Raw genomic sequence first — 23,878 nt, 5'->3', positions numbered from 1 at the left:
GTTCCTCAGTATGTCGGCGCCCGAAGCTCCGCTTTGGTAGTGCGCCGCTTCGGTGGAGTAGATCCCGCAGAATTTTTGACCTGTAAATCGACTCGGCCAAAGTGAGCACGAAGCATTGTATATTTGCGCTTCCGGGCCCCTTTCGGCTTAGTCTCGTGGTAGACATCACGGACCTTTTCCCAGAAGCACTTGGCGGCTTGTTGGTTGCCGACGATGGGATCATATGAGACGGTGAGCCAGGCGGTGTACACCGCCTTTGTTTCTTCGTTGGTGTAGGGATGCCGGCCCAGATCCTCCGCTCCTCCTCCTCATCCTCCTCGGGTGCCTCAGACGCAGCCCTGTAGCTTCCACCGCCTCGGCCTCCTCCCTGAGTGGGTTCAACGGGGATATCCTCCGAATCTGGGACAAACCCTGGGAAAGCTGCGAGCGGAGCCTCGACGTACATCCACATCGAAAGTGGGTGGTTGGTACCCACCGGCGTCGCCGACCCCTGCGTGCCCGGCGTCGATGACCCAGAACCACCAAGTGTGTTGTACATGGTCAAGATTCCCCTAATCAATCCGAATCACGCGTTGTCCTCCTCCTCCTCCTCGTTGTCTTCAAATAGTCTTCCCTTGAACTCGTGCTGCCACACGAGCAACTGCAGCGACCTGATCACGTGCTGATCGTGGATTTGCTTCTCCTCAGCCAGCCTCCTGTACTGACTCCACTCCCTTTAGAGCAAGCTCTTCTCACTCTGCAGCCGCAGAATCATCACCATTGCCTCCTCGGCCGCAGTGGCCGAGGCTGCCCTCTCCTTCACAAGCTCTGCTTGAAGGTCATTCACTTTTTGATGCTCAATCTTCAGCAATTCCCTCAATGTTCTGATATCTGATTCAACACCTTCATCATCATCATCCCCAACATTATTCTTAGCATCAACTTCAACGTCTTCATCATCGCCATTATTCTTAGCAACATATCCATCATCAGATTCAGAATCAGATTCAATGTTACCATAAACTTCATTTATCACTGCAATTTCTCCACCAACATTACTGCAATAATTCAAATTATCAATCACATCCACCTCAATTTCATCGATTAAATTCGACGGCCCCGATTTTTCACCAACAACAGTTTTTGAGCAAACCCCTACCTTCAAAACACCTAATTCCCCACTCAAACCGCACAGAAATCGAACTAAACCGCTGCAGAAAATAGTAGTAAAATACTACTTTTAAATGACAATTTTCTGTAAAAATTTAGATGGATGAGACAAGATTAATCTGAGATAAAAATCCGGAACAAAGACTTGTTTTTTTTAACACAGTTGTTTGATAAATAAATTCAGAAACCCAGGATCTGTGTTTCATAAACCCAAATCTATCTAGAATTCCTCAAACTAATCTGCATAAAAAGAATAAAAGGAGTTCACAATCATCTGTAAAGCAGCGCAGAGACGAGAGGTTGGTCAATCAATGTTGCTCAAATTGGGCTTCTCCACGAAGCGCATAGTGAATTCCCCAACTTTTTCCACCGTGCCTCTCTTCCCGGCCCTGAGCACCAGGGTTTTTGGGTTGAGGAAGGAGAATATGCCGTTCTTCAGCAACAGTATGTCGCCGGCCTCCACCGCCTCGCACTCGTCGCCCCATAGCTGGAAGTTCACGGCGGCGGTCTCGTCGGCGACCAGGGCGAGGCAGGTTTTGCGCTGGTTCTTCATAGTCACGTGGCCTTTCTCGACGACTATGAATTTCGCGTTGATGTTGTTCTCGGCGGCTGGGACGATGCTTTTCAGCGGCTGCACCGTCGGAATCGGTTCTGGGATTTTGTAGTCCGTGTCGTTTGATCGAACACTTGGTGTGTAAGGGCATCTCCAACCCAAATTTGCAGTTGAAAACATTGCGTTTTTTTAACAGTGTGGAGTAGCACCGTAGCAAACGCAAATTATTTCTGATAAATGCAAATAAAGCCCTCTTGTTGTATTTCAATAGAGGAAGGAGAATACCTGATTTATTAGTTGAAGAAGATGAACCAGAAACATAGGGATATCAATGTAGCCCGCAACTCGTGGGTTGGCCCGAATAGCCCGCGAAATTTATAGGGTTAGGGCTGGAAATTTCTAGCCCGATAAAATCAAAACCCGATTACCCCGCACCCGATTAACCCGCAACCCGTTAGGGCCAGACCCGAAAATCCGATGGGCTGGCCCGAAAACTCGATAAAATTTCTATTATTCTATTTTTTTACTCCTAATTCGACACTTCATTGATTAATTTTATAATATAGATAACAAAAAAAACACCATTCAATTTTATATTAAATATACAAATTATATATTGAATTTTTATTAATATATTAATTGATAAATAAATTAAAATTTTCAAATTCACTAAAAAATATTTAAATTTCTAAAACATGCATTTAAATTCCACGAAATATCTCAAATATTGGTATTTGATCTTGTTTATGATTGAGTTTAAACATATATCTCAAATATATCATAATTAAATGTTTTACATTGTATAAATATAAATAATATTAATCATTATTTATTGGATTGATTACATGTTAATATTATCGGCAACAACCCGATTAACCCGCTGGGCTAGCCCGAAACCCGAGCTTTTAGGGTTAGGGGTGACTTTTATAACCCGAAAGAAATCACAACCCGATTAGCCCGCACCCGATTGACCCGCAACCCGAGTAGGGTTGGCCCGAAACCCGTCGGGCCGACCCGATTGACATCCCTACAGAAACATTTAAGCAACCCCAGCCTAAAATGAATTAATTTTATGGGAGATGGAGCATACTATTAATTTTTTTTTATAATACTCTCTCCGTCCCAATTAAGTTATTGATAAGTGTTGTGAGTTAATGTGTAATTTAGATAAATATATAGGTAAAATTATAAAAATACTAAGAGTAAAAGAATATGAATTTTTTTTTGGGTTTGGATTTAGGGTGAATGATTGGTCTATAATTATCATTTGATGTGATATATACTAAAAAAAAAGAGTTTGAATTTGATATAAATGGTTAGAGATGACCTAATTATTCCCAAACATAAGAAATATAGGACTACTCGAGGTTCATAAATGAGAATTTTAAAAAAATATGATGAATTTATTAGAGTAAAAATTTTATAACATGGCATATAGTAATATAGTAAAAAAATTGAAATTTGAATAGGAGTACAAAAATAATGAAATGAATTAATTAAAATACACGAAATTCAGTGAGAGCAAAGGTGAATCACATCTCTTGAGTCATTTTCTATCAATAAAAAATCAATACTTTAATTTAATATTTGTTTTTTAATTATTTACTATTATATACCTATTAATATATTCTCAAACTAATGAAAAAAATAAACGAGAGTATTAATAAGTGGCGAAGGGAGTATTAATTAATTCAACACTTAACAAGTACATATACTGATATACTACATAGATATACTCCACAAGACTAATCTACTACACAAACTTCTACCAATTCTTACTCTTGAACACAAATACAAACAAAATAAAATTCAAATCATCAACAAGGACTACAACACCGACGAGCTCAAGCTGATACTGCAGTCGGAAAAGTGACTGACCTAAAAGTGTAAAGTCCAGTGAGAGCCATCCAACTGCGGGATCGAAGACATTCCGTCGCTATTTGGAAGATCTCGAGATTGTTCTAAAGATTCACCATCACTGCTTGGGAAATCCTTTGAAGCTACTAATGGAATAGACATCCCATCATGACTTGGGAGATCATCATCATGGAGTGGTAGAGGAACCCCTTCTCCATTTGAGAAATCCCTCAAATGCAGCCCCAGTGACACGTCGTTGCTTGTGAAGTCGATGGATGGAAATGCGTGGACATCTCCACTGTTGCTCCGTGCATCATATGCAAGTAACGAAGAAGATGCCCCGCTGCTGGGGAAATCCTTCCACTGCTGAGTCACGGTTTTGATCTGCGTGTAAAACTGAAGACCGGCTTTACCTGCAGGGGGTAAGGACAATAGTTATGAACCCATTGTTTGGCAATGGATATCAGAAGCTTGATGTTTCGTGTGTTTACCATAATGGTTGATGTCGCCGGTAAACAAAGCTTTTGAACCTGTAAAAGAGAAAAGCGGCAATGGAGCTGCAACTGCCACATTTACACCAACCTGGGTTCATGAAAAATCAGTAGCAAGTCTAAAACCACAGAACATCTTCCATCTGGTAAGTAGATGAGCTAAATCAGCTGAGTAGACGAGGTTGAAATTGATTTGGGAAAAAGGGTAGTTTTTAACAGAAGTGCTCAGCAAGTGTTCAGAAAGCATTGCAGAAAAATGCTTACCTGCCCACACTCGATATCAGTCTGAAATTTCCTTGCGGTGGCACATGAAGATGTAAAAATGGACGCTCCATTTCCATGTCTGCACCACGTAAATAATTAGGTTATGTCAAACAATATGAAAAACTACAGTCTTCAGAAAAGCCAAGCTCACTGAATTACTTGTTTCTGTTAACAATGCCTATTGCCTCGTCTAAACTCCCAGCCTGAACACAAAGAAGGTCCGGAAGAGAAAAAATTAGTTAACATACCAAATATTTGCAGCAATGAAGACTATTTACAAGACGGGAATATATACCAACCTGCATGCAAAGAAGAATTGGACCCAAAATTTCTTCCTGCGTATTAAGATTAAACGTTATCTGACTTATTTCCATAAAGCAATGAGCTAGGAGTCTTCTGAAGATACTTTACCTCATAGCATTCCATGTCTTCAGTGATATCAGTTAGAATTGTAGGACCAACAAAGTTTCCAAGTTCATATTTAGGAACCTATTTTTTCATCATAAAACTATGAGTAAATAGGTCAACCCATAAAACTACCACGTATTTCAAAAAAAACAGTTTGTTGGGGATTCAACAAAAGGTAGTAGTCAACAGCTCAATAACAAAGGTTTAGTAAAAATTCGGTGACTATCCTAGCATTTTTGACACTGTTGAATGAACATAAGGTGCCTACAACTATAATATAGGCATTCATAAAACATAGAGGGGGGGACTAACTAAAAGATTAGAAGATCTGGTAACGCACCACAACTTTTCTCCCGTCAAGAAGCAATCTAGCGCCATTATCTACAAATGTTTGTACCACCCTGGATATCCTTTCCTTGACCTGAAGATCAGAGATAACACTTTTAAAATCAATAGAGCCTCATTATTAGCAGCAATTTTAACAACCTGCTTGATTAGTCAGATGCACACTTTAACTGTACAATCTGTAACAAAAAAGAAAAATATATATCCATCGGTGCACCTGCTTGCTGATCACTGGACCTAGGTCCACTCCTGGTTCGGTCCCTGCATCTACTTTGAGAGCCATGGCACGCTCCACCAGCTTACCTTCCCTGAGGAAATTGAACCAGCACTAACTAATTAAAAGTTACTCATAGTAACTGTTTATCTCATGCCAAAACGACAACAGGTAATGCATAACCACTATAACATTCTTCTACACACACATATATATAGATGAATAAACAAGATTCTTACTAAATCATTTGTACAATAAGTTTCCAAAAAATTATGTGGGCCCTCCTGGCCTCTTCCCCATTCCCCACCAACAGGATTCATTTTAAAATCATGAATAAAGATAGCATACCAAGACTTAGAGTCTCCAACAAAGATAACAGTGCTGATTGCTGTACACCTCTGTACAGCAGAGCCAAAGCCAAAGAGCCAGCACAAAACCAAGCATTTAACGTATCCATATGTTACATCTGGCATGACTACTACATGACTCTTTGCACCTACATTGCTCTGAAATAACACCAAAATTTCAGCTGCAAATGAAATCAAAACTATCAAGAGAAAATTGATGCTAAAAAAGAACTAAACTTTCACCTGAACACGTTTACTGTTGGCAGATGCCCTTGCATGAACATACATCCCAGGCTGGAAACAAAAAGAAGTGTGAGGCTATAACAACATGCCGTAAGAACCTTCGACTACCAAATAGTTGCTGATGAGGTATCAGCTAGGCACAAAATAGAAACCATTACTATGTCAGAAAATGCAGAAAACAGCACTCTAGAATATTAAATTACAGTATAAACCATCAACTTTATGTATAAAATAAACAAAAGCATGACAAACCAGGAGTACTACTATAAGATAGGAGAGACTAAGATGCAGGTGTTAAATATTGAAAGGTAAATGACAGGGACCACATATGGAATAAGTCTATATAACCATATAAAAATGATCACATGCCTACCTAGAGTAAAGAATATATATACATAGGAAAGGGTTTTGATGTGTTAAACACAAGCCTCTAAATAAAATCATTGTGAACATAATATACTTTCCACATGCACACTTTCAGTGTGAAATGAAAGAAATATGGCAAAACTGAACTCACTGCATCTGAGCCAACGTATGACACAGCCTTGATTTCATCATCATCGCATATGGCATCAATGATGTCCTACAAAATCTCAAAAAATTATTAGAAGCAAATATTCGTCAGATAACCCAATAATAGTCTATAAAATAATTCACGTTTTTCTGAACACATTGTCTAAAGCATTTTTCTAATGGAGAGCCACAATCAACATGGATAAGCAGTATGCAATAGTTAAGGAAGAACCCATAAAATCAAATCATCCTAAAATTTATTTATATGACAAATCGATATATCATCAAAGAGCAAGATTCCAAATACAAACAGAGAGCTCACATTGGTGCCATGTATAACATTTAGGACTCCATTAGGCAAACCAGCCTCCATCGCTAACTCGGAGAGATGCACACAAGCTCCTGAGAGTAAGGAAGGGTCAGAAAAAAATGGGCATTAACTTTATAATGGTGTGTACAAAGCAGAAAAAGAACATGCAATCCATAATAAGGATCTAGGAGTAGAGGAAAACAAGTAAACATTAGCAAATGGTATATCATCAGATAAGTGTGGGAACTTTCTACATATAAATGCTAATGAAAGATATTAAACAATAAGAATGACTAATGATCATATATCACTAAAACCAGATATTCTTTAAGTTAAATGTGACATTCTATAAAAATACCTGGTGCTTTCTCAGAAGTTTTTAATATGAATGTATTGCCACATGTAATAGCAATCGGAAACATCTGCGGAGAATTTTCAAGCAGTGAGAATAATGAAAGTGTGAAAACTACAAGATTCAAAACAGTAAGGATTGATAAATGATAACTAAAGAAGTAGAATTTGAAAATTGAATTGGAGAATCTGCCCAATCTACACAATGCAACTCATATGGTCATCTCCAGAAACATGGTAGTCTTAGAAGGATGGAGAATTCATTAGGAACCTCATGTAAAACACTCTCAGTCTAGTATATCTAGTATTTTATATTTTTCCCAGTTTTATTATTGCCATCTGTGCTTATCTGTCTGTTGCGATTCCAATTAAGTGATGTTGATTAAAGAGACTATATAAGCTTCAATTTTTAAAAAAAGTCTTCTTTAGAAAACTATTTAATAACACTTGCCTGACAAGATTTTTGATCCTTTACATGCTAAGCTGGTTAAGTAACTGTTTTTAACCCTTAAAATTTTTTAACACGGATACCTTCTAATGATTCGCAACAGTGTCTGTAATTAGCAGGTAAACAATCTATCCTCTACTCTACGTGGGAAACTGGTTTCGACACTTTATTGAAGGAACGCCCATCCTAACAAGCTACATCTTACAGGCTAGAAGTCGACCGTATTTGACATGAAAAGCAAGGAGAATTTCAACGGTTCATATGTATAAGAAGCAAACTGTAGCTTCAGAAAGAAACAAGCAGAGAGAATTAGAAACCAACCAATAACGGAATCATGGCAGGAAAATTGAAAGAGCATATCCCCGCACAAATACCAAGGGGCTCACGGATGCTATAAGTATCAATGCCATTTGATATATTTGGGAAGAAGTCCCCCATATGCAAATTTGCCATTCCACAAGCATGTTCAACAAGCTCTGTGTAAAACATTCTATCAGACTAAATCATGCAGCTTGCTGAATCTCCACAATGAAAAATACACATTTGACCAGTAATTCTTCTTTGGTGTTGATGATATCTTTCAGATTTCAGTTAAAAATCATTGAGAAAAAAGTAGATAAAATAGAATCAGAGAAAAGCAGATCTACTCACAAAGTGTTCCTAAAAGTTATAAAGATCAGACGCAACTCTAACTTTAGTTAAAGATTATTTTGTCCCGTTATGTTTTATCCAGCAAAGAGGTAAAGTATCATATAAAGTTTATTTGCTCTATCAATGTATGAAGTTCCAAGGAGCCTAATATTTAAATTCCAAGTACCACATGTTTTTTTTTTCTTTTTTGAGGCCGCCACCAAAGGAATACATGGTTTAATAAGGCAATAATTGCAATAAAAGACGGACTCACCAATCCCTCGGGAGACATCATTAAAAGCATCCTTTAATGCCTTACCCTGCTCTGATGTTATGCAGCCGGCAAGCTTATCCTGGAAACAATTATAAGGTCTTCAATAACTTGACTCGTAAAACTGAAAGAGTAAAGAGGTAAGAGTACCAAAAATTTACAATATCACGTCGAATAAGCTCTTGAAGCTTAAACATAGTTCGTTGACGAGTAGTAACCGGGGTATTTCGCCAGGATATAAATGCTCTTTTTGCTGCAAATACTGCCGCCTTAAGTTCCTCACCCGTGGACAAAGGAACTTGTGCAACCACTTGCTGTGTGGCCTATAATTGTTTATAAACTAGTAGCATTAGAAACTTTAGAAAACAGTGATGACACATATACATTCTAGCACTCACAGGATTTAACACATCGATAGATGATGATGACTGTGAATCAATAAATCTACCACCAATAAGATTTGGGACCCTCTGCGAGACCACAAAAAAAAGAAACATTCCAAAAGTATAGATTAGATATAAACCCAGATATGAGACCACTTAGCTCTCACTAATAGAGCGACCAATAAAACCCAGTCATAGAATAGTCTTAGATATAAAAGGTTCATCGTTGTGGCCACTCATTACCGGGGGATACCGTTTCTTCCATGATGGCTCCGAAGACGTTGAGGGTTCAGAGTTTCCCTCAACTGCTGTAGGAGATTTCAGCGTCTTCAATCTCCTCACTGTTGCAAAAGATATAAATAAGGCAATTTATGTTACATCTCAAGTTTATTATAAGAGGAACAAGGCTGTTTGGAAGGGCACAAAATCAACATACTTTCTACAAGAGTCGGAATCATATAAGTCCTTTCAGATGTCCATGTTTTGAAATGAAAGCAAAAGCTTTCCCCATATTTGTTATATCAAGAACTCAATAAAGACAGGCTCTTCATTTTGCACCATGTCTGCAATACCCTCTCAGGTTTTACTTGATTACTGTAATGAGATTTTTAGATCTTAAGAAATGGTAAAATTGCCTCTTGTCCCTGGCAGTTATCACTGGGAAAATTTATTTGATTCAACCTAATCTTCTAAAACATCTGACTGGACCATAATGTGATGCTGGGTAGGATATCTTTCATAATGTCCTCCTCGCAGGCCAGGATGATATACATCCTTTGGTTGTTAATCTCCATCTAATATGCTTCATTAACAAATTAACAGTGTCTTCTTCCGTTTTATGTTCCTATTCTTAAATGTGATTCTTTAATCAAAGAAAGAGCAGGAAAAGATATACCACTAGATTATTAGTTGCAAGTGAGTAAAATATGATGGGTTCGCGTGAGGCGGTAATCATATTTATGATATCGCATCATCATGGATTATCGGATTTAATAGTGAAGGACGACTATGGCCACAGTTACACAAAAATAATGAACTTAAAATGTATCTATAGTTTAGGAGATGATTTAAAGGAAACATAGACCTGTAAGATTTCCTTGCCGAAGCTTGGCTTTCACATTATAAACATGCTTTGGTGTAGATAAAAGCTCGGGATTTGTTTGTCTAAGTCTTTTAAGTATCTGGCGAGGTTTTAGACCTGCATCTGTCATTTCCTTGATTAGCATGACTTCTTTCTCGTTGAAGCGCCGCGCAGATGGATGTTCTGATATGTCCTTCATTGGTTCATGATTATGTGAACCATTCTTAACCGTGAGTACCCACAAGCCATCCTCCTTCTTACCCAGTAGCTCGAATGGGCAGTTTGTCAGTCGCGAACCAGATTTCCTTTTGCGCAGAGGTTCACCAGTGGCCTCATCAATAGTTTTGCGCCTATCTCGATAAACACCTCCTCTGTCACAACCAAGGACTACAACTCTGTCCTTCTTAGACTGCTTAATGGTGACAACATATCCCTGAGAGACGGCGAACTCCCCAACATGTTCAATAAGTTCTTCTCTATCAATGAAACTCCCAGGTGGAGGTGGGAGCATCTGTGGAGTTTCATCAAACTCCATGTAACTGGTCGGGGAAGATCCTGAAGAGGACAAACTATATCTGCTGAAGTCAGAATAAGCTCTCAAAACCATGGTGACTAAAAAAGTATATCAATTCATATAAACCCGGAGCCACTTTAACATATGTGCAAAATGACTATAATAATAGCTACACTATTAATGGATAGAGATTATTGGTACACCACATATATGCTAAGTAAGAATAAAAGAATGGAAGATGCGGCTGACATTGCTAACTACAGTCCTTTTTTTTCGAAAGTAACTAAAAATCTATCTAGAGGCTCCCTCAAATTACATAGTTTCCATAGTTATATAAATCAACGATTATTTGATATCCCACTGTACATACACTATTGTTTTCAATTCTTTTTCGTTTCTCAGTCTAACCACCTGCATTTCAAGCATCTGTAAGAGGTGAGTGGACCTATTCAGCAATCTTTCGCGTAAAAAATATTGATCCATAGGATCACGGGTTTTTTCTATTTTTGTACTAGAATAGAGTTAGCATTCCTCGTTTGTTCTAGAGTTTTTTTTTGTTCCGGGTTTGGGAGAGACGCATGACCCTCATGCGTCTCTTTTTAATGAGACGCATGACCTTTATGCATCTTTTATAGAGACGCATGAGGGTCATGCGTCTCTCTTTTTTTTTGTTTTTTTATTAGACGACGCATGTGGATCATGCGTCTTCGGGAGAGACGCATGAGCCTCATGCGTCTCTACGTTGCTTAAATCATCACATCATTCATGCGTCTCTAGTGCATGAGGCTAGTGGCCTATCTTATATTTATTATTGTAAGAGAAAATCGATGTCTCGAGCCCACCGCTGCATGTCTCTGTCCAAAACGTGGACTTATGATCAATACAACTCCCTTCCCACTTTCCAATACAACTTTCCACGCTGCATGTCTCTGTCAAAAAAGTTTTTGTCCCCTCCCTTCCCACTTTCCACGCTGCATGTCTCTCCCTCAATTTTCTCATTTCTCAATACTCTTTTTTTAACTACTCATTCCGTTTTGTGTATAAATTTTGGAATAAACGTGGACTTATGATCAATACAATGTAGAGACGCATCAGGCTCATGCGTCTCTCCCTAAAACGCATGAGCCACATGCGTCGTCTAATAAAAAAATGAAAAAAAAGAGAGACGCATGACCCTCATGCGTCTCTATGAAAGACGCAAAAGGGTCATGCGTCTCATTAAAAAGAGACGCATGAGGGTCATGCGTCTCTCCCAAACCCGGAACAAAAAAAACTCTAGAACAAACGAGGAATCTAAGTTCTATTCTAGAACAAAAAAAGAAAAAGCCCATAGGATCACAGCACCAGCTGATCAGGCAGGAAAGCTCTTCAAACCATAAGAAACGACACGGTTTCAATATAGATTCAGTAATTCACAATGTCAACTTCACGATACCTACCTACATTTTACAAATGCAAGGAAACAGAACAAAACCTAACACTACACATCACATACACATATATAACACGGTAAAGTAACAGCAATGCCCCCACATTGATCCTTAAATCATACAACGAGATAATGCAAATCACATTGCAGCTGAGAAACGCAAGAAGAACTCAAATTCGTTAACATAATCAATGAATTCAAGCATTTCTCGCAACTAGTTCAAATAATGCTAAAAATCAGAATCAACAGGTTACTGATCTGATGCGATTCATAATATCGGAATTAGAAGTGAGAAAACACTGAGGACTCTACTTTACCGGCGACGGAGTTTGACGAAGATGAAACCGGCGGTGGGGAGTACTGATTTTCCGGAGTCGGAAGTGAATCGGCAGTTTTCTGTTTACTTTATTTATTTTGTCTTTTATTTTTAGTTTTAAATTTTGTGAATTTTTTTATTGAGAAGAGAGTGGAAGCATGGATGGGGAACTGGAGATAGCTATAACCCTAGTTATGAATTAAAACAGATATTTCCGCGGCAGGGGCATTTTTGTTCAAACAAATTTTGATTGGTCCAAATGAATTTATTATTCTTTAAAAAAATCACTCTATCTAGAAAGTGATATTGTTGGTGCTTTTAACCAAACAATGCCATTTCCTTATGAGCATATGACACCGTTTAATTCATACTCCATAACTTATTGAGAGTAATATCCACATATGATTTCACGACCTCCATATTACAATTTCAGCAAATTTATTTGCTGTGAGATAGTTACGGAAAAAAAATGAACCTAATAGTTTTTCTTAGCAACTTTCAAAAGTTGTGCAATTGAATTTGACTAAACTTTATATTTTTCTAACGATTTTCTCGATTAACCCATCAAATATTGGCATGCCTTGCGTACATGAGCTTTATAGGTTGAAATAAAATCATTTATCTTTTTTTTATTATGTGTCTTTTTTATTTATGTGTTTATCTAAGTTCATACTCCGTCCAACTAGTGGCTACTAACTTAATTGTCCAATAAATTTTCAATTAATTATGGCAGTAAAAAAATCATTCCGTACTAAATGGAAAATTCGAATTTTGAAGAAAAAGAAATCCGACCAAATCCGAAAATTCAAAAAGTCCAAATTGAATTCGATTCGGTTTGATTGTTCGGCCCAACTCCACAGAGGCCCACGATATAAGCCCATCTCTGGCTAGTCGATTTCCTCAACCTAATTTGTGAGAGAGTCCTGATAGTGAAAATTCTTCAATTGGGATTTCTACTAGGGCACGATTTTGAAGAATTTGATGTTTCCCTTTCACTAGCTGCACTAAACCTGCGTTTCACCATTTAGAGGAAAGTGTTTGTGGAGCTGACAATGAACAGTAACGACAAGAAGAAGAAGATGAAGAAAAGGAAAGCTTCAACCGATGTCAGAGTTGTTGCTGAGACGGTTGAAACTCGCCAGGTGAAAGGTAATCTTAATGCTTCAGTTGATCATTCTTGTGAGGGGACAGGATTCACTGACTACTGAGACATGGCGGTATTGGCAGATGCAACACCTAAAAAAAGTGGAGGAAAGAGAAAGAGTGATAGAAAACGAAACAGGAGCGGGACAGCTAGAAGAGATGCTGAGAGCATTGTTCCTAGCGTTACTACCGAAATTGAAGATGCAGTTTCTAATAGAGAACCGAGTGAGGCGAAATTGGTGAAACAGAGGAAAAGAAAAGGAAGAGTGTTGAGAGTATCAGCCACATTGATGATTCCAACGGCCAAAATGATGACTCGGAAGAATGCAACGGTGAGTAAAATGATAAAAATCTCAATGTTTGAAGCGCAACTTACTGTGTATCTCAACTTTAGGTATTGGCGATGCTTTATTCTATCTGTGAGCTATGTTCTAGGCTTCTAGCTTATGTTTCTGATCCATAGCCTTGTTGAAAAGGACCTAAATCATTATATAGTTAGGTGGTGTTCGGTTTCCTAGATAAAATAATACTACTACTAGTCTAGGATTGAGTTGTGAGATTATTTTAGTCGTAGGGGGTTAGCTCCCATGATTATCCATCTGGGATTCAGTTGTGTGATTAAATCTCATTAACCAAACACACTATATATTTAATCCTGGGATACAATTTTGCAAACCGAACACCCCCTTAATGGATGAAAACTGGTGTTTGTCTTGTTGGTGTGTGATAATGTGTGAAAATTGAATTGGTAAAAATTCCATTAGTTTGTGGAGTCATTTAGATAGTGTTGGGATTCTGGGTGATATGACTTCTTAACAGCTATTGGATGGCAGATTCTATACCCGAAGAACAATTTTCAGTTTCTGGAGGAATTAACAAGAGTGATGCCGTAACGAATGGCAAGAAAGGTAAAAAGTTTATGATTTGCTGTGAATTTTGTTTATCTTTGCTTTCTATCATGTTTGAATTGTACCCTTTTGTTGATAGGTAAGTCAAAAAATACTGAAAGAAAGAAAAGAAAAGGCAGCTTGTGTCAAATCATGAAACCCTCGGATAGTTTGCTGGAAACAAGAGAAGAAATTGCAGAAGATGAAGTTTATCAGATGTCTTCAGGGGATGAAGATTACTCTAAAGGAATGAAAAGTATGATTCTTGTTGTTTGTTTGTGTAGAACTTCTAGTAGTGATGCTATTTCCTTTTTCCTCATTGTACACATGATATCAGATGCTTTAGGGTTTAGGGCTCATTAGAATGATAGAATCTCATTTTTATGGTTATGCCATCATATGCTTGTATGATTAGCAAAATGAGGCCTATTCAATGTAAATATACACATGATATCAAATACCTTCACACATTGAAACTTGAAATATGTTGGTTGATTTAGCCTGTTCAAATAATATAGTTGTCTTTGTGTGAATTAGTTTTTGATAAAATAACACACCAACTCAACGGTTGGGTGAACAAAAATGTCACGTAGAACTCTCTCCGGCCCTCTCTCTCTCCCTTACACCTGGTTTGCCCCTACGACAATGCGTATTCCACTTCTAGCCTAAGTGGGATAATTTTTTTTTCATAAATGTTTCGTTTTTTTTAACATGACTAAAGGCTCTCTGTTTGTTCAGAATGGATTACACACTATCATCAGAGTAGACCTGGGCTGAATGTTCTGCAACAGAGGATTGATGACTTCATAATGGCTCACGAGGCAAGAGAGGAGCAGGTAACAGTTTTACTCTGCAACATACCATACTATCTCTCAATTACAACATTTGATGAAAGGTAGCACATTGATAATATTGCTGATATGATGTGTGCTCAAATCTTCGGCTAAAGAAGAAATAGTTGTTGTATGGCTGATTCTTTGGCCTGAATCTTAGTATATACTGCTCTTTCTCATGAATTTGTATTTCAGCCTTTACGATCTGCTTTCTTCTGCATCAAACTTCTGTTGACGTGTTTGATTCATGCAGGCTAAAGCAGAGAAGCTGGCCCAAGCAGCAGAAGGTGGATGGACTGTTGTTGTGCATCAGAAAGGTCGTAAGAAGACGACTGAAGCTGATAGTGGAATCGCCGTTGGTTCTGTGGCCCAAGCTGCTGTCCTAGACAAGATGGGAAAGAAGAAAAAGAAGGAAGTTGGCCTAGATTTCTACCAGTTCAACAGAAGGGAAGCACACAGAAACGGTAGGTTCTTCTGGTCCAATTTTTCATAGGTTAATGCATTCTATGTTAAATAGCCCCTGCATTTCATTTGTTCTATAAAGAGGCTGGTGGAAGGATTATGTTAATGGTAGTGCAATTTCTCAAAATTCCAAAAGAAACTGAGCAGAAATGATCTTTTGGCCGACGTTGCAATCATAGTGTTTAGTAATAATTTACTCTGAAAATTACGTGATAGGCTACTCACTTTCTCGTACTGAAATGTGTCCGGTTTGAATGCAGAGATCATGATGCTGCAAAGCAAATTCGAGCAGGATAAAAAGCGGATACAACAGATGCGAGCTGCGAGGAAATTCCGCCCCTATTAACTGCTTACCCCTCGAGTTTCAGAGATTATGTTTGGATTTTAATTTTTCGCTCATGCTTGTAGATTCAAGGTTGAGTTGAGTTGAGTTCTATGAATGGAGTTAGAGATTTATAGGTTCACTCTGGAAAGCATTGTTGTAGCTGCTTTACATGTACCAATTGGATGTGAAAATGTACTGATTTTATCTGCGCAGGAACATCCACTTTGAATTTTAAAGAGAAAGTTCGAAAACATATTTATTCTGACTCAGACGGAGAAATGCACTGGAGCACCGATGTGTATCATGCACCTAAAATTATATACATGTATCATCTAAACTCACAATGTAACAGTTTAATTGTAATTATAATTAAAATATAGCAAATATTATCCTTCTTCTTATCTGATCTTTTACTCATAGGGTTCGAACAGTAAGCTTCTGAGCTGTTTGTTCACCAATGAGTGTTGCATTCCGAATCCATCCGATTCCTTCTGGTATATAAGCTGAGCCATTCTAGCAAGATTAGCACAAACTTCTACAAAACATGTTGAAAATGGAGAATCCATCATTTCATTATTCATCATCTTCCATGTCTGCTCTATGAGTGATCGAACATGCTTTCGCGCCACTTGTTCCGAAGCATTGTTCTCGTTCATATAACACTGGACTGATTTTGGCACGTCGCCTCTCTCCACCTCATCCTAGGGTTAATGTAAAGTGCATTCACAATTACTTTATAAGTCCAATATTGTTATTCCGTGCAATGGTTTTGACATACCAGTGATGTTCCCATATCATCAGCGAGTCTTAAAATCGTACATGATGCACGAACAATATCATGGTATTCATGCACGCTCTCGGCAGTATCCTCCTCTGTCGAATCTGCTTATGGTTAGACTTAGTTGTTATTGTGTTGTGATTTTTGTTTATTAGTAGTACGTTTGTATTGGACTTGACTTGAGACTCGCTATCTAGGTGGCTCGAGCACTTTTTTTATTGCATTAGAGAAAAGGAAAGAGTGAAACGATGATTTACCATTGGTAACTTAACAGTCAAAATATCTACAGTCTACTTACTATACGTAGCAAGAGATTGGGCTTCCAATTTTTCGGCCCAATGATAAATTAAATAATGCCCAGCTATTAAAAGACCAAATGAACTTAATTAATTTGACAAAACATCTCAGGCGATGTTATAAATTTCTAAGGCTCAACTTAATTCACTTGTGAAGCCTGTTATTATAAATTTTGAGTGGAACGTGGACCTTATTACCATTTACTTATAATAAAGATGAATCGGGATTCCTATTCGCGCATGCACTAAAATAAAAAATACAAGTCTCCTAATCCTGGACGGATGGAGTATTTATTTCTACCATATCGAATTAAATAATATATTCATATAAAATTAGTATTTGATTTAATATGCATTGCATAAAAATAAAATGATTTGCATGTACATGAAAATAACTGTAGTAAAATAGTAAAAAGTACAAAGGTTCGTCTTCATGGAATCCCGACTCAATTTTTGCATCTACCTATCTATCAATGAAACATAGTATCCAGCAAAAAAAATAAAAGAAGGCCAATAAATTTCTTTGAATTTTAATACTCCCATTGCATTCAAATATAATCCGCAATAGAGGCGAGCGCACCGGCTCGCCGATTTTTGGCGCTCGCCGGTCCGCTCGCCGAACTATTGCAGCCGGCGAGCGCCAAATCGGTGAGAATTTCGGCGAGCGCAGGCCGATTCCCGGGCTCGGCTCGCCCCTATTGCAGCCTCCCGATCGGCGAACGCAATTTTGTTTTTTTAATTAATGTACTTTTTAAAATTTTAATATTATTATTGAATTTTCCCGTATATGTGTCGTAAATTTAATTCCATATTTTGTGTGATTGCTTAATTATTTGTTTTTAGTGCTGATGATGTGGCTGGGCTATGACTGTGCTATTGCTTGTCAAGTTGCTTGTCCTGCTGATGTGGCAGGAGGAATTTAGTGCTGCTGATATGGCAGATGAGTTTGTAGCTGGGCTATTGTCCACGAACTATTGTGGATGCTTGTTTGCTTAGTGGCAGACAGTTTCTAGCCGGAGCAGACTCCTCATATCAATTTATGAATGCGTACTAATTTGTGTACTTCGTCTTTGTTAGTTTATGTACGATTATATTTTCATTAATTTAATACAAAATCTAGAAAATAGATTTGTGGAGTAGTAATTATTGGGTAAATTGGAAAACAGAGTAGTACATTGCAAACTTAAACTCGTTTAGAATAAATCTAAAGTCGCTTAATTAAATTTAAGTGATTTATTAAGCTATTCAAATTTCAATATATTCAAGTAAACTTTCGTCTCGATAACACCAACATTAAGTTGTTGCTTAGTCATGTTGTTAATTATTCCCTCACTACTAATTAATATAGTCCGATACTTTGATCCCTCTCGAACTAGGGTGTTTTAGTTCAACCAATTATATTGCAGCACTAATCATGGATGTCGAGTGCAAATATACCGTAATGTATAATATGGGATTTATTATATTGCTAACTCATTCTTAAATTTGCTAACTACAACTAAATTATAGGCATTAGATTATTAAATTAAGGTAAAAGATCATTCATCCACGAATATGCATAAAAAATGTCATTGGAGTATTAATGTTAATTAAAAAAAAGTTAGTTATAACCAACTTTTAAAAAATATCCAAACTTTAAATGATTATAACTATTTCAATTTATATTATTTTTTTATACAAAATATATCAAATTAAAGATAATTTTATAAGGATGCTAACGAGATCTCACTTGCATATTTTTCGATATCAAAATTTGAATTTTTTTTCGAATTTTCATAATTTTTCAGTTAAATGTAAATGTAAATATAAGTATCAAAATATGGCAATATAATATATATACAATGTCAATGCAAAATTGTGTTGACATATTCAATCACGTTGATATTTTCAAAACACTATATTGACATTTTCATGTAAAACCCTAATTTGGTAATTTTTTTATCTTTTTTGATTTAATTAATAAAAGTAAAAATTACACGTGGCAAATTTTAGACCACTAGATTTCTAAAATCTATGGTCTTAAATTAGTTGTAGTTAGCAATTAGAGAGTGAGTTAGCAATTGATCATTCCCATGTATAATATAATCCCTCACATTACAACAAACTCATCTTTTATGGACATAAAATTACCAGAATTTATAGCACAAAGAAAAACTTTTTTTTTAAGATAAAAACACCTCCATTTGCATTCTTAATTTTTAGTTGGGGATATAAAAAAAAATGGGAACATTTTCTGAAGCATCGATAATACTATTGGATCTCCTTACAATACTAGTTTAATTACAATATACATTAATTCTAAACAACGACCTAATTAAAATGAGACGAAAGAGAGTATTTAAATAGAAAAAACAAGAAAATATTGAAAGACATTATTACCTAGTATTTTTCAAAATCCCACATGTCACGCTTGTACATTTCCATTAAACTATTGTACCCCAAACTATGATTAGAAAAGCCACTACTTATACACATACACGTGTCTATCATCTATTCGCTAGACAGCGACGTCAATTTCTAAATCATTTGCACAAACCAATCCCACCTAATCAAAAAAGGGGTTTTCCCAATTTATGTATGTACGAGGTAGTCACACTACACTTACATATTTAACTCTCTCAAGTACAAGAGTGAATATACTTTCTCCACCTGCTCAACCCTAATTGGTTTCTCTGTCTCATTTAAGGTTTAATGTGATATTTAAATAGACGCACCTCAATATCCGTCAGAGCATCAGAGCGAGTATTCGATTTTAAATCAGTCTCGTATGGGTCTGATCATACAAACTTGCAAAACACGTGGTATCTATCAGAATAACTGTCAAGTAGTCGATTAAATACAGTTTCGAATGTTCTAGATCAGACAGACATGTAAAACACACTGTAGCTACACGTCAAGTATACTTAACATTATCTTAAAATAAAATAAAAACGCTCCTAGTTTTGTAAGGAAGTTTGGCTTTGTTGAAACCACTTTCCTCTTTCCACATAAAGCTAAGAACAATAGTCCCAAAGTCCTTTCTTTCCAAAGGGAGGTGTTTTCCAAATTAGTAAGTCCTTTAATTGTCCCTTATTCCTTTTCAGTAGTTTCTTGAAAATTTTCTTCAACTATATGTATCATGTCCCACCTAATTGTATTCATATGTTTGACTTTACTTTGTTGTAGGAAGCCGAAGAAGAAACCCTAGAATTGGTGTTGGGGGAGGAGATGGGGAGGGGCAAAATAGTAATTAGGCGGATCGATAACTCGACAAGCAGGCAGGTGACCTTCTCGAAGAGGAGAAGTGGGTTGCTCAAGAAGGCTAAGGAGTTATCAATCCTGTGTGATGCTGAAGTGGGATTGATTGTGTTTTCCAGCACTGAGAAGCTCTATGATTTTGCAAGCACCAGGTTCATTTTCTCTCTTAATTACTATGCATACATCTTAATATCATTCGAAAATCGATATGTTAAAGTATTTGGTTTTACTTCTTAATATATGTATGATTGCATATAAATGGAATGAATACATTTACTAGAATAATGGCTAGAATTGTAATTTGAAATTGTTTCAGTAAATTTAAATGCTATTGATTCAGATCTAAACGATGCGTTTAGCCTTACACTTTTCTCTTTTCAATTTTCAACCCATAACTTATCAATTTCTTTTGTTTGCCACATTTTCAGATACCTTCGAAAAGTCGATCAGAAAAATAACATATTTATACTTAGAAAATCATATGCATACATGAACTCATCGATCCCTATATATGAATAATGTTCTAAAATTCCTCATTATATTCTTTTTACAAGATTATAAAGAAAATTCGATTTTTTTCTTCTATTTTTTGCACTTTAGTGGTTCAAAGTACTATATACACAACATGACAACAATCAATTAATCTAATCTAAACACAACATGAACATATATTAATGCAACTATTTCCATTCCACCACTCCTATATCCTATCAATCTTATGTTATCGCATCCACCAAACCAATGTTGTAAAAAATTGATTCACGTACTGCCTTATAAAATCCCCATGACGAAATAACGAGTCACTTGACCAGCTAGAATTTGCATTCCTAAGAATTCAGCTCCATCGCCAAAGGCACAGCGTAAATCAAACTTTTTTCGAGGTTAGATGATTTCTTTCAAGTAAAAATGTAAGAAATGAACCTTTTTCGAAAATGCTAAAAGTTCAGAGCACGAACTATGATATGATCAATCCTCATGTGGTGTTGATGTTTAGCAGTATGAAGTCGGTGATAGAAAGATACGCAAAGCTGAAAGAGGAAAATTATCATCTCATCAATCCTACTTCTGAGATCAAGGTACACTTATTCTATAATTTTCTGATTTACTAACATGTTATTTACTTCTCACTTAATTCTCTGTTAGAATAAAATTTGTAAATAAAACTACGGAAATAATATGTTAATTGCATCTTCAAGAAAAGCAATATATTTGTGAATATTTGAGGTCATGATTGAGTAAGTTGATACCATCATAATTTTAAGCGAGTATATGTTATCTGCCCTAAAACTATAGAAGAAGAATGGGATTGATGATCTATATCAATATATGATATGAGTCATATGACAAGCCCTTTTGCTAGAAAGTACTAGTATTTGGAATTTAGGGTTTTAGCTTTAAATAAAAAGGCTGTTATACATTACCTAATATTCCAGCTGATCAAACTAGGTTTTGTTACGCATGAAAAACACTCTTATTTTTCATTTTCATCCATTCATCAAAATTACTCCTGATCTATTTATGTCAAATTTATTTCTTATGAGTGCCATTTTCTAGTTACAATACTTCAACCACTTATTTTCTCTATCTCTTTCTTACTTTACCAATTTTGCATTAAAAATTATGTCATTCACTTTTAAGACTATTTCTAGTAGAAGGACGTAGTATGTATATGACTTAGTTGAAAATAGATGCTATAATTAGTTGCACACATGTGTAGGTAATTCATTTTAAGACCTTTCAAGATTGTTGGGTTCAACATAGCCTTAGTATCAGCAAAAATATGGCCAATACACTAATAATCCATTTTGTTTCTATTGCAGTTTTGGCAGAGGGAAGCATCAAGCTTAAGGCAACAGCTGCAGTACTTGCAACAATGCCGCAGGTATGTCCAAATTTTCATATGTAGCAATAGAGTGAAGTGTATGTGTATTAAAATCAAGGATAAATTGCCGAAAAATCATAAAGTTTGGTCGAATTATGATATGTCTAACAACTTTATATACCATTCTGAAAAACATGTATTTTGGATTTATTAACAACTATCCCACGGCGAAAAAATGTGGTCTCATGTCGGTAATTTATTGATGGCGTTCTATGTAATAATAAACAACATTAATGTTTTACTCACCGGCAATGATGTTCATGTATGATTTCTGAGCTGTCATATCAAATACTCCCCATTTTACCAAAAAAATTGATGTAGAATAATTGCAAACAAATCCGACCTTCATGATTTATCATGACTAATTTATAAAGTTGTGCATTTCTTTGCTTGGTACAGTATGTTTGTAGAAATCATCGTTTTATTTGGAATTATCATTCCTACTAGATTAGACATAGTCATTCATTCCGCAACCCGTGGTATTAATCATTCTTTGTCTTTTAAATTTTATTCTGAAAAAAATTACCCTTCCATACTTTATATTTCACAACATTTTCCAGCGCAACATTTTCCATTTGTATTTCTTATGCATACTATGAAGATGAATTATATTTTGAGTTTGTCAATCATTTTCTATTATTCTACCTTCATTTCATACTATCATACCAAGCATATCCTAAAAGCATACCATATGCATTTTCCCGGTGAGTACGTACGTACAGGCAGCTTTTAGGAGAAGAGCTTTCAGGATTGAGCATTGAGGACCTCCAAAATCTTGAAAATCAACTCGAGAAGAGTCTAAAAGGAGTGCGAACGAGGAAGGTAAAAACTATTCAGATATTTATATCGAAAATAAAAAATAAAAAGATATCAAACTTAAACATCAGTATGATTAGTCTCTTTACACATATAAGGTACACTTCAATGAATGAGATTGTACATAACCCTAATATTCCTTTCTGGTAGGAACAAACGATGAGGGAGGAGATCAAAGAGCTACACATGAAGGTATATATATATATATATATATATATATAGGATTGTGATCAATACCGAACCACTCTTAAACCTTAAACGCCGAACAACATCATTATATGATAACATGAACTTTATTATAATGAACTAATAACAAACATATAATGAACTTCAGATTTCTAAATTATGCATGATGATGTCATTGTTTTTAAATCTTAGAATTCCCTATAATGAACTACAAATAAAGTTGTAATGAATTCCGCATTATTATATAATGATGTGCTTGGTGTTTAGAGTTTAAAACTAGTTTGGTATATAATACAACCCTATATATATATATATATATATATATATATATATCCTTGTGAGAAGTCCACATATCTCCAACTGTGTAATGTTCTTGAATAAACTTATCACTCTTGTCTCAGGCAAACCTCACTCAACAAGAGAATTTAGAACTACACAAGAAGATACACATTGTAAGTCAAGAGAATGCAGAGCTGCAGAAAAAGAACAAACCAGATGTCATGAACTTGGGGTAATTTTACTTTATTTTCTCTTCATTTATCTAATTAACTCATCAAATAGTACCATTTTCTTAATTTGCATGCCCAAAATAAATGTATCACTTATCGTGAGACGAAAGTAATATATACTATCAAGCATGTGTATAATATTGGTTGCTTCAACAGGCTTCAACTGCATTAGGGTTGGTGGCAGCCCTCTAAATGTGTTTACCAAGAACCAGGTTTGAACAAACTGGTGGAAGAACTATAAGGTAGCATGATGGATTCACAACCCTAGCTAAAGTCATTGGTTGATGTTTGTAAATTGATACCTTCAAGAACTTAGTTGGTGATTTTCACATTGGTTGTATAAAGCAATTTGTGTGGGGTTTATAAATTAAATGAGCTATAATTTCTTCCAACATATATTCATCATC

The 23,878-nt window shown here is 36.2% G+C and overlaps 4 protein-coding genes across 4 annotated transcripts; 2 read left to right on the top strand and 2 right to left on the bottom strand.

The window, feature by feature from the left end:
* Positions 1-1,230: 1,230 nt before the first annotated feature.
* On the bottom strand, positions 1,231-2,020 carry LOC121753854 (SOSS complex subunit B homolog). The gene has a single exon (XM_042149118.1). The coding sequence runs from the start codon at positions 1,880-1,882 to the stop codon at positions 1,454-1,456; it is 429 nt and encodes a 142-aa protein (XP_042005052.1). The 5' UTR covers positions 1,883-2,020; the 3' UTR covers positions 1,231-1,453.
* Positions 2,021-3,368: 1,348 nt separating this feature from the next.
* Positions 3,369-12,222, bottom strand: LOC121753993 (methylmalonate-semialdehyde dehydrogenase [acylating], mitochondrial-like). Its single transcript, XM_042149318.1, has 20 exons — positions 12,119-12,222; positions 9,862-10,433; positions 9,021-9,118; positions 8,793-8,864; positions 8,556-8,717; positions 8,398-8,476; positions 7,815-7,969; positions 7,053-7,116; positions 6,707-6,786; positions 6,389-6,454; positions 5,872-5,922; positions 5,630-5,787; positions 5,285-5,375; positions 5,063-5,143; positions 4,726-4,803; positions 4,614-4,649; positions 4,474-4,517; positions 4,315-4,393; positions 4,051-4,141; positions 3,369-3,972 (listed from the first exon to the last, which is right to left on the bottom strand). Exons 2-20 carry the CDS (start codon positions 10,391-10,393, stop codon positions 3,581-3,583), a joined length of 2,409 nt encoding a protein of 802 aa, XP_042005252.1. The 5' UTR covers positions 10,394-10,433; positions 12,119-12,222; the 3' UTR covers positions 3,369-3,580.
* Positions 12,223-13,169: 947 nt separating this feature from the next.
* Positions 13,170-15,985, top strand: LOC121754846. The gene is made up of 7 exons (XM_042150139.1): positions 13,170-13,266; positions 13,491-13,592; positions 14,094-14,168; positions 14,248-14,403; positions 14,886-14,983; positions 15,234-15,444; positions 15,703-15,985. Exons 1-7 carry the CDS (start codon positions 13,170-13,172, stop codon positions 15,786-15,788), a joined length of 825 nt encoding a protein of 274 aa, XP_042006073.1. The 3' UTR covers positions 15,789-15,985.
* Positions 15,986-20,015: 4,030 nt separating this feature from the next.
* Positions 20,016-23,850, top strand: LOC121754022 (MADS-box transcription factor 23-like). Its single transcript, XM_042149348.1, has 7 exons — positions 20,016-20,230; positions 21,076-21,154; positions 21,899-21,960; positions 22,683-22,782; positions 22,927-22,968; positions 23,364-23,473; positions 23,628-23,850. The coding sequence occupies exons 1-7, from the start codon at positions 20,049-20,051 to the stop codon at positions 23,641-23,643; spliced, it is 591 nt and encodes a 196-aa protein (XP_042005282.1). The 5' UTR covers positions 20,016-20,048; the 3' UTR covers positions 23,644-23,850.
* The last annotated feature ends 28 nt before the right edge of the window (positions 23,851-23,878 follow it).

Source organism: Salvia splendens, chromosome 11, assembly GCF_004379255.2.
Source record: "Salvia splendens isolate huo1 chromosome 11, SspV2, whole genome shotgun sequence".
Classification (NCBI taxonomy): Eukaryota; Viridiplantae; Streptophyta; class Magnoliopsida; order Lamiales; family Lamiaceae; genus Salvia; species Salvia splendens.
This window is presented reverse-complemented; position numbering and strand designations above follow the sequence as displayed.

Excerpts from the sequence above, each read along its gene's own strand:
- LOC121754846 (XM_042150139.1), top strand. The coding sequence starts at position 13,170 with ATGAACAGTAACGACAAGAAGAAGAAGATGAAGAAAAGGAAAGCTTCA. Across the intron at positions 13,267-13,490 it reads TGAAACTCGCCAGGTGAAAG|GCGAAATTGGTGAAACAGAG; the intron begins GTAATCTTAATG and ends GAACCGAGTGAG. Across the intron at positions 14,984-15,233 it reads ACGAGGCAAGAGAGGAGCAG|GCTAAAGCAGAGAAGCTGGC; the intron begins GTAACAGTTTTA and ends TGATTCATGCAG.
- LOC121754022 (XM_042149348.1), top strand. The coding sequence starts at position 20,049 with ATGGGGAGGGGCAAAATAGTAATTAGGCGGATCGATAACTCGACAAGC. Across the intron at positions 20,231-21,075 it reads TATGATTTTGCAAGCACCAG|TATGAAGTCGGTGATAGAAA; the intron begins GTTCATTTTCTC and ends GATGTTTAGCAG. Across the intron at positions 21,961-22,682 it reads TACTTGCAACAATGCCGCAG|GCAGCTTTTAGGAGAAGAGC; the intron begins GTATGTCCAAAT and ends ACGTACGTACAG.
- LOC121753993 (XM_042149318.1), bottom strand. The coding sequence starts at position 10,393 with ATGGAGTTTGATGAAACTCCACAGATGCTCCCACCTCCACCTGGGAGT. Across the intron at positions 7,970-8,397 it reads TGATGTCTCCCGAGGGATTG|AGCTTGTTGAACATGCTTGT; the intron begins GTGAGTCCGTCT and ends TGTTTTACACAG. Across the intron at positions 5,788-5,871 it reads CCAACAGTAAACGTGTTCAG|AGCAATGTAGGTGCAAAGAG; the intron begins GTGAAAGTTTAG and ends GTGTTATTTCAG.
- LOC121753854 (XM_042149118.1), bottom strand. The coding sequence starts at position 1,882 with ATGTTTTCAACTGCAAATTTGGGTTGGAGATGCCCTTACACACCAAGT.